This window comes from Rhinolophus sinicus, chromosome 14, assembly GCF_057876585.1.
Source record: "Rhinolophus sinicus isolate RSI-liver-muscle chromosome 14, RSI-T2T, whole genome shotgun sequence".
NCBI lineage: Eukaryota > Metazoa > Chordata > Mammalia > Chiroptera > Rhinolophidae > Rhinolophus > Rhinolophus sinicus.
In genome coordinates this window covers 21,396,998-21,415,924 of record NC_142514.1, presented here as the reverse complement: position 1 = coordinate 21,415,924, position 18,927 = coordinate 21,396,998, and the positions used below count along the sequence as shown (strand labels likewise).

General features: G+C 42.3%; 1 protein-coding gene across 1 annotated transcript in view; it reads right to left on the bottom strand.

The window, feature by feature from the left end:
- Positions 1–505: 505 nt before the first annotated feature.
- ZCCHC17 (zinc finger CCHC-type containing 17) overlaps positions 506–18,927 on the bottom strand; it is a 42,566-nt gene continuing 24,144 nt past the window's right edge. Inside the window, exons 5-8 of the mRNA XM_088790853.1 lie at positions 18,641–18,732; positions 14,902–15,002; positions 12,977–13,122; positions 506–1,401 (exon numbers count right to left, since the gene is read on the bottom strand). Of these exons, the coding sequence (XP_088646979.1) occupies positions 1,240–1,401; positions 12,977–13,122; positions 14,902–15,002; positions 18,641–18,732 (501 nt within the window). The 3' untranslated portion in view covers positions 506–1,239. The remainder of the gene's footprint in view (positions 1,402–12,976; positions 13,123–14,901; positions 15,003–18,640; positions 18,733–18,927) is intronic.

The window sequence follows — 18,927 nt, the reverse complement described above, 5'->3', positions numbered from 1 at the left end:
TGAGTCCAACCCGCAATAATCAGTGGCCCGACTTACCCAGGCTTGGCTACTGAACTATCACCTCAGGCCCATCCTGTACTGAATGCCCTTGGGTCTAGACGGTTGCTCTTCTTTGTGCAGTGCTGTGGTCTCTCCAGAATGCAGGCTCAGGACAAAGGATCCTGCTTATGCTATGGTGATGGGAGAAAATGCCCACTGGACAGATGACTGCTGAGCTCCCACCTATGCCCCAGGCCATTACTTGGGGTTACAAATTCTTACTGGTTCTCTAATTAGCTCTGAGGGAAAAGGTCATCTGATCATTACAGGAGGGAGGGCTTATAAGTGATCTCCTAAGAAGGCTGTGACCTGCTAGTACCTCTGGCTCTGTACCTCAGCTGGGCCTCTCTCCACTGTCTCAGGTAACATATTAAATGTTTTTCAGTCAACTTATGTAGACTCAGTGACTTTTAAATCTGTAAGTTACCTGGGAAGAGATATTATAACAATAAGAACTTTCAGTAAGTAAGTTTAAAACCAAACACTTGCATTTAGTGCCAGGAATTTAAGCAGAAACCTGAAGTGAAACCAATTGATGCACACAGTAGCAAATACAAAGTAAAGCAATGATCTTGGCTTGAGCTGTCTGGTTCCGTGGTCTGGTGGAATGTCACACACAAGCTCGGTCACTGCAAACAATGGTTTTCTGGCTGTGACCACTGGCTGTCACTTCTAGCATAGTCGAATCATGTTGGGGGAATGGAAAAAGTGAGCACCACTTCTTACCATGTTCTCCCTCCCTCCGCCCCTGTGTTGGAAGCAGCAGAGATCACCCATCAACCAGCCCAGGGCAAACCAACAGGGAGGGTCCAGTCACTGTTCAATTACAGTCAGGCTCACCTCCATAGCAGTAACTGTGGCTCTAACCTGGACTCCTATTCAGGAATCAGGCTGTGGCAGTGGCAGCTGGAGAGGGTAACAGGACCTCCTGCTGAATAAGGAAGTGGGTGAACGAATGGGTGAGCTGCAGGGGGTCACTTGCAGAGGGACCAGGAGTGATGAGGAAACAACTCATTCAGGCTGATGCTTTTGACATCTAACCCAAACCTGCCTGCTGCATGAAGGGAAGCCATCTCCCCTGGGAGAGAAATCATGGGGTGGGAGGCCATATTCTCACTGTTGAGTCTTTCTAGGAGCCAGGGCTGCACGCACAAGGCTCCTGGTTCCTTCTCCTTCCACCACCCCCTCTTCTTCGCACTCTCACTCCTTGTGCTTCTTCTTGTGCTTCTTCTTCTTCTTCTTCTTCTTGGCGGCCTTGCTGTCTTTCGATGTGTGCCTGGCCCTCTTGCCTGTATCACTCCCAGAGTCTGAGCTGTCAGAGTCAGATGACTTCCTGTCTCTATGTTTCTTTTTCTTCTTTTCCTGAAAACAAAATTTAAAAACTCGACATTGTATGTGTATAATTGCTTTAAAAAATCATGGCACGTAATCAATAGGGGACCACTTAAGAAATTTTAAAACATTAATTAAAAAGAATAAACTATATCTACAAGTACTAACATGAAAAAAAAGCCCAAAACAAATGAAAGGATCAAGTCATAATACAGTATGTATGCATTCTAGATTCCGGTGTGTTTAACATATATGTGTGTATTTATATATACACACACACATGCATACCATATAATGTGTATATATATTTACACATACCTATATGTTTAAAATACACAGAAAACGATGGAAAGGACACAAACTGGTAACAAGTGTTACCACAGGAATGTACTGAATGGGGGAACGATAGGGGTCTTTGACTTTTCCATATAAGTCAGTCCAGTTTGATAAGGCTCTACCTGCTGCCCTTGAATATGTATCATTTCTAACCTTCTCAACAACCTTACAAGATTATACTGATAAAGAAAAAAGCTCACTGGGCCAACCTGGTGGCTCAGGTGGTTGGAGCGCCATGCTCCTAACGCCGAGGTCAGCCATTTGATTCCCACATGGGCCACTGAGCTGCGCCCTCTACAGCTAAGATTGTGAATAACAGCTCTCCCTGGAGCTGGGCTGCTGTGTGCTGCTGTAGTCTACTGTGTGCAGCCATGAGTGGCCGGTGGCCAGCGTGAGTGGCCGGTGGCCAGTGTGCGCTGCCGTGCGCTGCCGTGGGCTACCATGTGCCGCCATGAGTGGCCAGCAGCCGGCGAGAGCTGCTGTGAGCGGCTGACCGATGACCGAGTGCCTCAGTGCCTCAGCCAGGGGAGCGCAAGGCTCATAATACCAGCATGGGCCGGGGAGCTGTGTCCTACATAACTAGACTGAGAAACGACGGCTTGAACCGGAGTGTGTGTTGGGGGACAGGCGGAAGAAAGGGGGAAGAACAAAAAAACAGCTCAGAAAGAACTTTCTCAAAACTATTCATGACACTGCTGTCAGAGTAAAGCATAAACTCATAATACAAAGGATGGGAGGCAGATTCCCTGGCTTCTGTGTGATGCTCTGGGCAGTTTGTCAGCTCTGCACAAACCTTTGCCCTGAATTGCAAATGTGTATATTGCCTCAGGAAAGTTTCTGAGAAGAAGGAGCGATTATGGGAGGACAAAGAGACAGAGCAGAAGAGGGCGAGGCTCCTGAGCCTCCAGTAGGCTTTCAACCAGCATCTTGCGAGCTCTAAGTCTGTCTGAGTGACTGTCTCAGGAGCTGGCCGTGAAAAATGAACAGGACACCCAACCAGGTGCTCCACCCAGACTTGAGCTTTGGCTTTGGCACTTACTATTACTATTCTGTAACCTTAGGCAAGTCATTTCATCTCATCAGGTTTCCTCAAATGTAAAACAGCGAATAGCACCTAAGTCACATGGCTATGGTGAAGATTTAATGAGATAGTATCTGTGGCTGGAGAAGGTGAAAGCCACTTGCCCCAGATCACACAGGCAGGGTTGGGATCTGCACATAGATCACAGGACTGGAAATCTCTTGAATTTTCCTCTGTAGCACACAGGCCCGCTCCCTATACGGTGCTATGGTGGTCAGAACAACAATTTTGGAATCAGAGAGAAATAAGTTCAAATTCCAACTCTACCACTTACTAACTGTGTGACTTGGAACAAGAGACTTAACTTTTTTGAGCCTTAGTTTTCAGTAAATTGCAAATAAACATCTATTCAAAGGATGCTATGAGGATTAAACAAGTAAGTTCTAACTGCAGTGCCTGATACATGGTTGGCCCTCAAAGGGTAGCTAGAAGTGCATTATTCTCTCATTTCAGAGGACTCCCAGAATGTTCTGACAGCCTGGCCAAGTATCTATGGCAGATGAGTCAAAGTTTTGAGAGGAGATTAAACCAAAATTCCTTCTTGGAGTTTCCAGCATCACAGAGGGAGGAGATGCTTCCCAGGCCCACATTACCAAGCTGTACACAGCCAGGAGGAGCTGAGAGTTGGCAAATCAATGGTTTGGCTTATGGCACTGCACCTTCCTGGGTGGCAAGATCATGGAAGCCCATCACAGGTTATATGGGCTTGGGAGCCTCACCAGGTTCTGCCCCTTAGGTGGAGCAGGGTCCTGGGAAAGTAACTAACCAAATGCAGAGCCTGGTACCCGTTTCCTCGAAGCCTGGCCCAGCCTGGAAACATAAATGAGGAAGGAGAGTAATAATACCTCCTTACATCCAAGTAGCACTTTGGTTTATCAAGCTTTCTGCATCCTTTATTTTATAATAATAATCTGGTAAGGTCAAAATTCAGGAATTATTATTTCTATTTTACATACGAGAAAACTGCAACTCAGAGAAGTAAAGTGAGTTGATCCACGCTAAAGCAATGAGAATGTTGTACTTTCTTATTCAGAGTCTGACATTATTTCCACTTTGCTCTCTCTCAAAGATGCAGGCTCAGGAGAAGGAAAGAGAAAAACAAATCACTAGAGAAACCTGGCGTGCTGGGACTTGGGAAGATGGCCTTCTAAACCTGAATCTTGATGAAAAAGCTCTTTTGCAACCTGAGCAAAGAAAATCTAGTCCTCCAGCAGGTGGCGACATTTCCATTGTGTGTCTAACGGTGGGCTAGAGAACAAAGAAAAATCACTTCATAAGTTGTAGTTCAAGAGGAAAGCTGGGAGTTGGGGTGGACAAAGATGATGGAGAGCCGGAGGTGAAACTAGCTTCTGGTCCCTCGACTGCATTCACGGGGGAAGTGGTGAAGATAAAGGGTAAAAGAATGACCAGGGAGGGTGAGCCCATCGCAGACAGGCCAGGAGGGGAATGGGAAAGAAGCCATTGCTCCAAACTGCTCTCTAGGAAAAGCACACACCTGTGCTACAGCAGCTAGCCCACCCATTGTCTCTGCTGTTCTGAAACAGGATAGCAGCAACCCAGCGTGAGAGAAAAACAAAACCAAAAACTGAGAACAGGGAATAATCGCTAACATTTATTGAGTACTTAACTTTTCTAGATGCTGAGCTGGGCACTTTGCACACATACCTCATCTAACCTTCACAGCAAATCTATTAAGAGAGCATAATTATCCCTATATTTTCAGGAAAGAAAATTCTAATTTCAGAGAGGTTGACTGAGATGGAGTGACTTGCTCAAGTGGCAGAATGTGTGTTTGACTCAGGCTGGGTCCGAATGTGTGTGTTCTTTTGAGCCCCACCTCTATGAAATGCAGCAACTAACTTAGCACTTCCCAACCAAAAGGTACTGATTTGGCCAGAAATCAATCAAGCAAGCAGTTATTCTTTTTATTTATTCTTAAGAATTATTCTTGAGAAATCATTGATTATTTTCTTATTCTTGAGAAATGATTGATTCTCGAGAGATAATTTGATTCTCACACTGATTCTCTAGGGTAGACTTTTGGAAAGTAGGATAGAAGATGAGTCCTGGCTAGAATTTGCCTACAAGGCACCAGTTTATCATAGCTTGGAAAGGGCAAAACCAGAGGAAAAAGGTTTATTAATCAACTCACCAAAATATACTGAAGTTTACAACCTGCGAAGCACTTGAGAGAGTCATAGTTACACAGTGTTGCTTAGAAGATGAGGAAGACACACGGATTTCTAATATAATCCAGACAAACAGACTACTATTTACACTAGTAGGAGATGCAAAGTAAACACTCAGGAGTGGAGCCTGGCACCATTCCTCCAAACCGCAGCCAATCTCCTCAAAAAAGGGAAACACTAACTCCTTATAACTACACAGTACAACAGACAGTTGAGTACCTTCTATGAGCTAGGGATATCTATTAATTAATTTGTCTTTTAGAAGAGTTGAGTGAGGTGAGAAATTAGGGATCAGAAGCCTTCAAAGAACAAATTATTTAACCAAGGAGGAAGACTAACTAAGAACCTAGGCAATCCGTGGAAGTGATGTAAAAAAAGTACAAACATGCAACAGACACACAAGGGAACGAAACCAATTATGTGCGAGGAATATGAGGACGGCTTCATGAAGGATAAGTAATGTGTTGTGCTTTTGAAAGATGAATATGGTTTTGGCAGGTGGAATGGTTATTGGTGTTGGTTCTGATGGAAGGAGGGAAGTGAGGGACTTGCAACCAAAGGGAAGACAGAACAAGGCAAATGCTTGAAAGATCTTTCAGAGAGTGATAAATTATCCTATGTGGCTTATTAACTATGTGCTGGATGCCACTCCTTCTTTCCTCCTTAAAGACCTGGGTCCAGGAATTGTCCGCTCTCTCCTGCATCAATTTTTACCTCTTTACTGGCTCATTCCCAACAACAAATATTGTTTTAAAAAGTTCCCATTAAAAAAAAAACAAAAAAACGGGTAGCCGATGGCTCCATTGGTTAGAACGCGAGCTCTCAACAACAAGGTTGCCGGTTCAATACCCACATGGGATGGTGGGCTGTGCCCCCTGCAACTAAGATTGAAAATGGCGACTGGACTTGGAGCTGAGCTGCGCCCTCCACAACTAGATTGAAGGACAACGACTTGGCTTGGAGCTGATGGGCCTGGAAAAACACAGTTCCCCAATATTCCCTAATTTAAAAAATTTAAAACCAAAACCAAAAAAACAACCCTCTTAAACAATGTTAACCAGGTTGTTACCGCACCACTCTACTGAAACAGCTCTTGTCAAAATGACCAGTGACCTCCACACGGCCAAATCCATGGTCAATTCTTGTGCGTCACTCACTTGATCAGTCACATTTGACACAGTTCGTCTTCCTTAGCACACATTCCCCACTTAACTCCCACCACATTCTCGTACTTTCCTGCCGACGTCCCCAGCTGGCCTTCTCAGTCTCCTTTGCTGGTTCATCCTCATCTCCATAACCTCAGAGTTGGAACACTCTGGGGCTCCAAGTCCTCTAACCCCTTCTCTTCCTTGTATTTATTCTCCGGGTTACCTCCTATGTGAACTTAAATATCATCTATATGTAGATGTCTCCCAAATTTATGTCTTTTTAAAAACTGAAATGACTTACAATACCATGAGTTTTAGGTGTATAATATAGTGATTTAATATTTATATACATTACGAAATGATGACCATGGTATGTCTATTACCTTCTGTCACCATACAAAGTTATTACATTATTATTGACTATATTCTCTCTAACTTTATATCTCTTACCTGGGCTTCTCTTTTGAACGCCAAACTATATATCCAACTGCCTACTCTACACCTTCATGAGGGTATCTGACAGGCATCTCAACTCCTATGCCCTGCCTCCTCCCAAACCTACCCTCTCCAGGTTTCTTTTCCATCTTCATAGACAGCAACTCAAACTGGACTCCTGATTGCTTCCCATTCCCATACGTATTTCTGCATTCCTTCTCCTCTTAACTCAAGTCTTCCAGTTAGTCCAAACACCTTGCAGTCATCTTTTTTATTTTGTTTTTTATTGGGGAATACTGGGGAACAGTGTGTTTCTCCAGGGCCCATCAGCTCCTAGTCGCTGTCCTTCAATCTAGTTGTGGAGGGCGCAGCTCAGCTCCAAGTCCCGTTGTCGTTTTCAATCTTTAGTTGCAGGGGGCACAGCCCACCATCCCATGCGGGAATTGAACGGGCAACTTTGGTCGAGAGCTCGCGCTCTAACCAACTGAGCCATCCGGCCGCCCCGCCGGCAGCTCAGCAGCAGCTCATTGCCTTCAATCTAGTTGTGGAGGGCACAGCTCACTGGCCCTTGTGGGAATCAAACTGGCAACCCTTTTGTTCAGAACTCACGCTCTAACCAACTGAGCCATCCGGCCGCCCAGTCATCTTTAACTGTTCTTTCCTATCTCATATCCAATCACTCAACAAATTCTGTCAGCTCCACCTCCAAAATATTGCCACATTTAAACTCCCTTCTCAGCACCTCCACCATCATTCTAGTCTAAGCTACCATCATCTCACTGGGTTATTAATATTGGCCATTAACTAACTTGCTGCTCCCACCCTTGCTTTCTGATATCTAGTTTACACATCGCAACCAGAATAACTCTCTTAGGAGGTGAGTCAGAACATATCATCCCTCTAGTCAAAACCTCTAATGATACCCACCGTACTCTAAGTGAAAGCTTAAGTCCTCATAGTCTCTCATAAGGCCTTGCTTTCCTCTAAATTCCATTCTTCTCATTTACTTCACTCCAGCTACACTGGCCTCTTTACTGTTCCTTAAACACGCCAAGCCCATTTCCCAACATCCGGCTATTGTATTTGCTGAAATACTCTCTCTCCACTTATCAGTAGCTTGCTTCCTTCAAACACCCACTCAAAGGACACTTCTCAAGAAGCGTCACCCTATCTAAAACGGAAAGTCACTTATTCCCCTGCCTCCATTCCAGTACTACCTATCTCTCATAACCAACTCAATTTTTCTCCATAAAACTTATCACTACTTGACATGTTAGTATTATTTTGTATTTGTTTACCAGTTCATTGGCTGTGACCCCCATTAGAATATAGGTCCATGAAGCTAGGGATTTTACCTGTTTTGTTCACTATTGTACCTGCATTGACAAGAAAAGAGCTTGGCACACAAAAGTTCTTCTAATGGGGTCGGCCCGGTGGCTCAGGTGGTTAGAGCTCCATGCTCTTAACTCCGAAGGCTGCCGGTTCGATTCCCACATGGGCCAATGGGCTCTCAACCACAAGGTTGCCAGTTCAATTCCTCGAGTCCCGCAAGGGATGGTAGGCTCTGCCTCCTGCAACTAAGATTGAACACGGCACCTTGAGCTGAGCTGCCTCCTGGATGGCTCAGTTAGTTGGAGCGCGTCCTCTCAACCACAAGATTACGAGTTTGATTCCTCGACTCCCACAAGGGATGGTGGGCTGCGCCCCCTGCAACTAGCAATAGCAACTGAACCTGGAGCTGAGCTGCGCCCTCCACAACTAAGACTGAAAGGACAACAACTTGAAGCTGAACGGTACCCTCCACAACTAAGATTGAAAGGACAACAACTTGACTTGGAAAAAAGTCCTGGAAGTATACTCTCTTACCCAGTAAAGTCCTGTTCCCCTGCCCCAATAAAATCTTTTTTAAAAAAAAGTTCTTTTAATGAATGAGGTTGGAGTACACTGTGTGTGGGAAGGGACCATGAGAGATGATGCTGGGAAGAGTCTTAAAGGAACTCTGACTGGATTCCACAGAAGGGGAATCACTGAAGGCTTCTGTGGAGTACACTGGACAACGATCTGTGCTCTACCAGAATGGCCCAGGACTGGCAAGCTTGCTCTCTGTCTCTCTCAGATAGGCATCAGAAGAAGTTCTCAGACAAAGGACTGAGCCAGCACTGCAGCGAAGGGATGACATTCCTATTTCTGTTCTTCTATATATACTACAGCAGAAAATAATTATAGTGGCTACATCAACAGGAGAAAATTATATTTTGGATCAAATATAAACTTCACTATAATCAGCGGGCAGCCTGATTCCTGAGGTACATGCTTCCTCATAATAGAGCACTGATTCAGAAAGACCACGATGGCATATGATAAGTGAAAGAAGCCAGCAAAGCACAGATCACAGGTTCATGGAAAAATTAGCCAGGGCTTTACTACAAAAACCTCTATTCCTATTTTGCCAACAACTTCAATCCCATTTCCATCTGCAACATACAGTTTCCTCTTGTTCTAACTATGCCCAACACAAATGACTTACAATTTTCAGATATTGGGACAAAAACTGTCATGGTACCAAACAGGTATAAATTAAACCAATGCTTACTAAATTTTTGGAAAAGGGCATACATTCGATACATGTATATTTAATAAAAAAGGTAGGGGGATCAGGGCTAGAAGATCTCTTATTCCTGCCCCTGCTCCCTTCATTATTACCTACCAGCAGAGGCAGGCGTCAGGCCCTATTGTTCTCCAAACTGAGGGCAGGTCTCACTGAGTGAAGGAAACTGAGGAGCTGCAGATAGCAGGGATTGTAAAGTCTATTTAAAGATAGTGCATGCCGATTGTGTGCCAGGCATTATTTGGAACAGGTGACATCCTTTATTTATCCTGGGCCATTTTCTGGTTCCCCAACTTGCCTAGCACTTCTCCTGTCTGAGAAGTTTTACATTAGTCATTCTCTTCCACTGGACTACAGAAATAAGTGGGACAATGAAGCAGTCTTGTCAAGAAGCAGAGATGAGAACCTAATATTGCCTGTTCCTGACTTTCAGATTCCAGTTCTGAGTGACCCAGCCATACTTCCTTTCCTGCCATTGGATTTCTATGAGATCCAATACCCCCTGGGCATGTCTGTCCTTTGCCACCAGAGGTACCTTGGTTGCTTACCTTTCTCCTTATACTATTAGCTGCTTGGGTGTAGGTACTATGTATGACCTTTATTTCATTGTGAGTTGTGCATCACATATGCTTTCCACACACAAGGCATTCCTGCTACCCACAGACCTATTCAGCAACATGGACTACTGAAGTCATTTCCGTTCAGATGAACCTACTCGGATCCACATGTGACTCCCAGAGCCAGTGAGTGCTGGAACAGGTATCCGAATCTACCTCTCTCACACACTCCAAAACACCCATCTCAGGCAAAAGTTTTTACTGGTAGGGAAAGCCAACCTCCTGTTGGAATCAAAGATTTAGAGGGTGAAAGGAAACAGACAGGAGGCCTGAAATCTTGATTTATGATTGTGAACAGAAATAGTTCAATAGAAAACATCAGATGGTTGCCTGGTGACAGAGCAAAAACTAGCAAAAAAGTAGCCTTATGAATCCTGATAAGTCAAGCACCTAGGTAACCCAATATTCAACAGACACGCAAGCACTCAATACATATTTGTTGAGTAAATAAATAATACTAGGTTAGTAATCTTTAGACCTGGATTCTTATTTCAGCGCTCTCTCTTATAATTGTGTGATTTCTTATCTAAATCTCCATTTTCCTAATGTATAAAATGGTTGGATAATAATACCTACTCTGGCTGCCTTATAGAATTGTGTAAGGATAAAACAAAATACAAAATACGAAAATATTTTATAAACTGTAAGTGCTAAACAATTATAAAGCATAAAAGATAAAGAAGGGATTAACAATAGGTGAAAAGACAATAATGCTGGATGATACCTTGGGAGAAACAGTGGGCATCAAGGGAAAAGTTTTAATGGTTTCAACTCCCTAGAACACTTCTAATCAAAGAGGACTCGTGGGTTAGAAGTTTATATACTCAAAGGTACTTTAAAAAATAATTAAGGTGTGATGATTATTACTGCCATTGTTCATCAGACCATTCTTCTACTAATTGAAGAGCTATGGAGAGTACGATAATGGGTTGACCAAGTAGGTCATAGAGAGCTTCATACTAGCAAATGCTTACTAATTGTTTTAGTGAACTGAAATACATATCTCAAAGGAGCTTTAGAAACAAAGCCATAACTAATTGCACCAAGTGTATTAAGCAACGCAAAAACAACTTAACCAAAGACCACAGAAGTGAGATATCCAGAACCACTTTAGGAATCTGACAAATATCATTTAGATCTTAAAATATTAAATGAGAAAGAAAAATCCTTCGAACATATAAATGGAATCACAATTAAAAATCTAGCTCTACTAAAGAAGTAAATTACCTATTTGCAGACATAATCTTATATATGTAGAAAATAGATCACACACAACACACACACACACACACACCTGTTAGAACTAATAAATTAACTCAGCAAAATTGCAGGATACGAAATCAGTTGCATTTCTTTTTTTTTTTTGCATTGCTATACACTAACAATGAGCAATCCAAAAAGGAAATTAAGAAAACACTTCCATTTACAATAGCATCAAAAAGAATATTAGGGGGCCGGCCCAGTGGCTCAGGTGGTTAGAGCTCCATGCTCTTAACTCCAAAGGCTGCCGGTTCGATTCCCACATGGGCCAGTGGGCTCTCAACAACAAGGTTGCCGATTCAACTCTTCGAGTCTTGCAAGGGATGGTGGGCTCCGCCCCCTGCAACTAAGATTGAACACAGCACCTTGAGCTGAGCTGCCTACCAGATGGCTCGGTTGATTATAGCACAGGCTCTCAACCACAAGGTTGCCGGTTCGACTCCCGCAAGGGATGGTGGGCTGCGCCCCTGCAACTAAGATTGAACACGGGACCTTGAGCTGAGCTGCTGCTGAGCTCCCGAATGGCTCAGTTGGTTGGAGTGCATCCTCTCAACCACAAGGTTGCTGGTTCGACTCTCGCAAGGGATGGTGGGCTGCGCCCCTGCAACTAGCAGCGGCAACTGGACCTGGAGCTGAGCTGCACCCTCCACAACTAAGACTGAAAGGACAACAACTTGAAGCTGAACAGCACCCTCCACACCTAAGATTGAAAGAACAACTTGACTTGGAAAAAAGTCCTGGAAGTACACACTGTTCCCCTTCAAAAAAAAAAAAAAAAAAAAAGAATATTAGGAATAAACTTAATCAAGGAGGCAAAAAGACTTGTACTTTAAAAACTACAAAATGCTGCTTAAAGAAATTAAAGACAACACAAATACGTGGGAAAACATCTGTGTTCATGGATTAGGAGACTTCATATGGTTAAGATGTCAATAATACACAAAGCAATCTATAGATCTGAGGTGACCCTATTAAAATCCCAAAGACAGTTTTTGCAGAAATAGAAAAGTACATCCTAAAATTCACATGGAATCTCAAGGGACTCCCACCCTCACTCCTACCCCCATAAAAACAACCTAAAACCTTGCTTCTATCCTTCCATCTTGTATTACTTATTTTAATGACAGCAATAACCTCCCAGTCTCCTATTAAAGAAACCAAAATGTCTTTGAGTTTCCTCTCCTTTCCATCTCACATCTAGTCAGTCGCCAAGTCCTGTTAGTGGTATCTTTTAAGTATCTCTGTGTAGTATGCTACAAATTACAAATGCACTGTTTTTCTGCCCACAATGTTTGTTTTATGAATTCTTCTGCTATAAGTAGGAGCTAGGAAACAGTCAGGCACTCTTATCCACTGCTGGGTGCAGATAAGTACTTTCTGGAACAATTTGATAAAATGTATCAAGAACCTTAAAACCCTAACTCAAAACTCTTATTTAGGAATTTATCCAAAGAAAATAAGATATGTGGCCAAAAATTTAGGTTGGAAGTAATAAAAAATATCCAACAATAGAAAAATTATTAAATAAAACATCACACAGCCATAGGGTAGAATATCAAACGCTGCTCTTAAATCAAGTTTTTGAAGAACATTTAAGGATGCTAGAAAATGGTTTTGATAAGTATAATTAAAAGTAGCACATAAACTATACCTAGTATGACCACAATTTTGTTTATATGTACATGTAGCATTGTGTGTGTGTGTGTGTGTGTGTGTGTGTGTGTGTGTGTAAATTATTACCTAGGAAAAAGATTAGAATATACCAAAAATACTGTAAGAGTTTTTCTGGGTGGAAAGGTGACAGGAGATCCTATTATTCTTTATGTTTTCCAGTATTTCTAACATTCTGCAAAAAGAACATTTTCATTTAAAAAAAAGATAAATACTGATAAAAAATATGGTAAATAAAATAAAAGCAAGATAGCACTCACCTTCTTTCTTTTTCTAGAAGAATTCTTCGTGGGGTCAGGCTTTTCAAATTCTGCTGCCTTTGCCTCTTCCTTGTCCTCTTCTTCATCAGGTATCAGAGAGTATTTGGTCCCACCTGGTTGCATGAAACAATCCTTTGCAAAGTGGCCTGCAAAAGTAGAAAAGGTAGGGAGGGAGGAAGCAGTATTTCCTCTCAGCAGGTGGATCTTCCTCAAAGGTTCCTGGAAGGGGCTAGCTGGTTCAGGAGGTGTTACTGAATTCATTCAGAGCAGCTGTTGGAGTCAGAACAGATTTTCTGTCACCTCCAGATGGCATTGCTCACTCAACCAAAGCCAGACTAGCAGCTGGTCCTAGAGCTGTGGGAAAGCAACACTGGTGCTGCTTTGGAAGTGGCAGCGGATATGAGGATGCAGGCTTGTGCTGCCCTCCATTAGCAATGGGGCTTAGTAATTTTTAAAGATCTATTTGGAACTTATTCCTGACAACGAAAGGCTGCCCCAGAGAGCAGAATGCAGAGCAGAGGGAGCCGTGGCAGGCCAAGGCCCTAAAGGAAGGTGGCTCTTAGGCAGCTGGCAGGAAGACGGCATCCAAGCTAACACACAGAGACAGGCACAGTCAACTAGGGGCACTCAACATTCACCGACTGTCAGGTCTGGCAAGGGCCTTAGAGATCATCAAATCCAACACTGCATTTGCAGAGGATGTGAAGGCCCAGAGTAGAGAAGCAGCTCAAGGTCACAGACAGCAGCAGAGTTTAACTTTACCTGGGGTCTTGAGCCTCCCTGCCCTGTGCTCTTTTTGCTACACCAAAACCAACCACCTTTGGCCCAACCTTTGCTGACTGGGCCAAATTCCATCTCTCATTATTCTTTCTGCCTCATGTAACACGTGGTGGACACAAGTTTAAGGTCAAATGACCCCACCCTCCCTGAGCCTATAGTGCTATTGAGGCCCCTTTAACAGATGCTAGAGCTGGTTTTATATGAGCTTGTTACAGATCCTGTCTGAGGGGCACAGAGAATTTGATAAGATCACAAAAGCAATATGTAAACTGCTTTGCAACTCTGAGTGCAGAAGCTGGATAGTGCCTGTAAGGGGAATACAGCACAGTGTTTTCCAACTATGAGGAATGCTCCCACAATTCCCGAGGAGGTATTCGTTCCCTCAATTTTATTTTTCTCTTCTTCCCTCTACATTAATGATAAGTAGGGGCTTAAACCCCATAACCTCAACCAGTCATTGTAGAAAAATCAACAGGCTAGGTAGATGAAAGGCTAGGGAGATGGGTGATGAATTGAGGTCACTCTGAAAATGAGAACCCGGCGATCCCTCTCATTATAGCTCCAACAAGGGAAGTCAGGCTGAAAGAGCTCTTTAATATTTGAGTAAGGTTAGAGGAAACCTGAGGAAACAGAGCTAAAAGGAAGTGACTAGCATGTATTCTTTACGACTAAAAGGATACTGTATTCAGAACTCTGAAGTTAAAGAGACGAGCAAGAGAGGGTTTAACTTGGATCCTGAAAGAATGTTATTTCTAAGTTGCTTAATTCTTGCAGCAGAACAATAATGGCCCTTGGAGATCAAATTCAGAATGTTAATCATAATCTAACACTCTTACCTTCCTGGCATAGTACATGGGGCCTTGCTCAGGAAGGGCATCAGCTGTAAGGGGAAGAAGTGGTGATAATATAGTAGCACCACCAGGGCCAGCAGCAAGACCAGCATTCGGAAAAGGAAGCAGAAGTAGCAGCAAGCCATGAACTCTGATGTGAGTCTAGTAGGAATAATAGCATGAGCAGGTGAGGCCATCACTTGGCTAAAAAACAGGGTGAGCTAAAACCTCACGCTAGGCTGTCTCTCTCCCTCATCCCGTAAACCGTCCGTCCACAAGGAGAGAAAGACTGAAATGGCAGAGGCTTCACCTTACCTTTACAGCCACACTTCTTGCAGGTAGTGTTCAGCACAGCCTCGAGGGTGATCTTCTGCCCCGTGTAATCCTGGAAGGACCGCCTCCGCCTCTCTTCTTGCCTGTAACGAAAAGGATACTGACTGTTGGCCCTCTTAAGAGATGTGGCCAGAGATACTACAAAGTAATGCTGTATGTTGGTTTTTTTTGTTTTGTTTTGCTTTTGGCAGATAGAGGGAGAAAGAAAGAAAGGCGTTGGGCATAAGGAAATGAGCAGTGAAAGCAACAATGTGAAACAGACAATTTTTTCATTCAGGACAAGGTTCTAAATTAATAATTATGAATGAAACCAGACTTCATCTTACTGATGCACAGAGGATAAAGATAAATTACTTACCTTGCTAAGCTCCCTACAATCCTACAAGGTCATTCATGAGTTCCAAAGACAAAGACGTTCTGAAAAATCAAGTCCAAATTTCCTTACACCTTGGTATTCGAGGCCTACTGCAGTCTGCCCCTAACCTACTTTTCTAGACTTATCTTTAGTTGTACAATATGCTCTAGCCAAATCAGACTATTTTACCATCTCCAGATGGTTCACTGCTTTTCTCAAGCAGTTTCTCTCTGAAATGCTCTGCTTCCCCTCTTTACTCCCACCTCACTACACCCAAACATTTTAAGGCTCAGCTCAATTAGCACCTCTCGTTCTATCAAGTCTTCTTCCCTGAGCCCCTCAGCCAGAATCAATATTCGGTCACATTCCCGAAGCAGTCTTGAAAAATTCTATATTTTTGACGGAATTATAATATACATACAGAAAACTGTTCATAAGCATACAGATTGACTGATTTTCACGATTTGAATATAGCCCGGTAACCAGTACTCAGATAAAGACACAGAACTTTACCAGCACCTCAGAAACCACTCTAGTTCCCATGCCTCCCCCAAGAGTAACCACTGTTCTAATTTCTAACAGCATAGATTACTTTTGCCTATTTTGGTAAATTATATAAGTAGAATGATAGAGATGGACCTGTCTGTGTCTGGCTTTTTTCACTTCTTTGTGAGATCCATCTATATTGCTGCATGTAGTTTGTTCTAATTTGCTGTAATTTGTTATTGATGAAAAATATTTGAGTAATCTCTATTATGAACAGTGCTTCTATGAACTTTCTAGCACATCTCTTGGTGAATATATATGTATGTGTATACACACACACGCACTATAGGAGATAAGAAAGATAAGATGTGGTCCCTGTTCTCATGGATTGTATATGTTCTTTCAAAAGAAAAGGTGTGATAATGTCAAAGGAAAAACAAAAGTAACTACAAGTAGCTAATTAACAATTAAGTTCACGAACTTGTTGCATTGATGATGCTAACCTTTTTTGATATCAGAGGGATTACTCATTATGAATTTGTACCAACTGGACAAACAGTTAACCAAGTTTCCTAGTTGGAAGTGTTGCAAAAGCTGTGTGAAAAAGTTAGACGACCTGAACTTTTCACCAACAATTCATGGCTCTTGCATCACCACAATGCACCAGCTCACGCGGCACTGTCTGTGAGGGAGTTTTTAGCCAGTAAACAAATAACTCTATTGGAACACTCTCCCTACTCACCTGATCTGGCCCCCAATGACTTCTTTCTTGACCCAAAGATCAAGGAAATATTGAAAGGAAGACATTTTGATAACATTCAGGACATTAAGGGTAATACAGCAGCTCTGATGGCCATTCCAGAAAAAGTTCCAAAATTGCTTTGAAGGGTGGACTAGGTGCTGGTGTGGGTGCATAGCTTCCCAAGGGGAGTACTTCGAAGGTGACTGTAGCGATATTCAGCAGTGAGGTATGTAGCATTTTTTCTAGGATGAGTTCGCGAACTTAACTGTCTGACCTTGTATATTAAGATTCTACTATAGACAATAAACTAAGCTCTTCACAAATAAGATTTTATTTAAATCATTTCATCATTTCTGAGACGTTGATATCATTAGCTTGTTTTACAGTGAAAAAGTTGAGGTTCAGATAGGCTAGGTGATCTGCTCAAAGTCAGATACTCGTATGAAGCAAAACTAGGACTCTTTCTGACTCAAGTCTAACTCTATAAAACCTGTCATCATTCCACTATACCACGCTTCTTTCCTGGATGCAGCTCTAGAAATAGTTTACAACAAAAGTTACTGTTCAGCCCCATCGTTATTACTAGAAACAGCCTATACATAGAGACACCATCCAGCATAAAACCAGGGAGCCCTTTCCATTCCTGACCCTTGTTTTGAGAAAGAGAGGTAATTCTTTTATCCTACTTGTTTCTGTATTTTACCCTTAGAAGGGCGGCTTTGGGAAATTTCACTGCTTTTTGAATGAGTCTGTAAGCACAGGATTATCTGGTGCAGAAGCAATTTATTACAATGCAATCAGTGAACGTCAGAATTAAATAACATTGCTGAGCTCTGAGTTATAAAAGATTTTACTGTAAATGGAAAGTGTTTTGTCACTAATCAGCCCTACAAACATGTCAATATTTGGAGACTAAACTACAGAAACATGAAATACTCTGAAAGTCACATGAAACAGCTAGAAGAGAAGCATCATGTGGTGAAAAGGCATTAGCTTTAATGTCAGGGAGACCTAGATTCAAGTCCCTGACCCACTATAATTTGCTACCACAGGCAAGTTACTACCAAGCATCAAGCCAGAATCTAGGGATAGAGTGTAAGATAGAGATAACACCTACTTTGCAGGTTGTTATGAGAATTAGATGCACTAACGTACATATGCGTACACTGCTTTGCATAAGACCCAGCACGTAGTATGCAGTTAATAAATATCACTTCCCTTCCTTTTAGGTAAAATTCTTTCATATCCAAAGTGACTTAGTTGAAAACAATAAACATAAGAGTTTCCAAATTTTTCACTACGAAGATCCCACTTAAACAACATTTATTTTTTTCTTATTTTTTAAAATAATAAATCAATAACATAACTGCCACTGAGAACCCCTGATTAGCAAGAGATAAATGGTGTAATATTTTATCATCAAAAGTAACAAAATAATGTCATACTTAACTTGAGGATAAATGTATGATTTTGGGTGGCTTTCTGAAACACTGGAAATAATTCATAAACCCCCAAGACTCCTTGAAAGGAATCTTAGGGATCTAGGAGCCCATAGTGAGAAATCACTAGCATATATTCAAGAAAGACTTTGGGACAGAGATCAAATTCTCTGTATTATCAGACATTATCCCACATAGACAGAAGATCTTCCATTCCTTAAATGAAAGGTCAGAGGAGCCAATGAAAGTAAGGTATTGTGTTCTGAACACAGTGTATCCCAAGATGCAGGTGTCTAAATCCCACTGGAGTTGCTCCTATATTACCTAACCCTCCCATATGGTCTCTACCTTTTTCAGCCCCAGTGCTAGGTGAGAGGCAAATAAAAGGTACCTCATGAATGTTATTGGCTAATTGGTTAAAATGCAGAGGCAGAAAAAAATAAGGGGAAGGAAACAAAACCAAAAATGGGGCATTTCTATACTAGGAGCTTTGCAAGCTAGCATTTCATTTTAGAACTCTATGCAGTAAAGTGTTACCTGTAACACTTTATACCTCTAAAAAACCAAAGATCACAAAGGTCACATAACTCATCAATATCAGTCTCAGAATGGTAGATTTCCCAGGACAGCCCGATTCACAGCCCGATTCTGTGGTTTGAGAGATAGCAGGATTTTAGACTTTCCAAACCTTTTACCTACTCAATTATAACGTTGTTGGGGTCGAGGTCTTTCCCAGTCCCTTGGTTGACAACTTTCATGGAGAGGGATACTTTTATCCTATCATTTTTCATCTGAAAAAGACAAAAGCAACGTCACCAAAAGCTCGAAGTAGATCATTTAGATGGCTGGTCTAGAATTATCTGACTAAGAATCGAAGTTTTTGTCATCATAATAAACACTGAACTCCTCATAGCCAAGGTCTCGTGCTAGGAGCACTGGGGATACTAAAAAGCATAACAGGCAGATCCTGTAGCAGAAGAATTTTA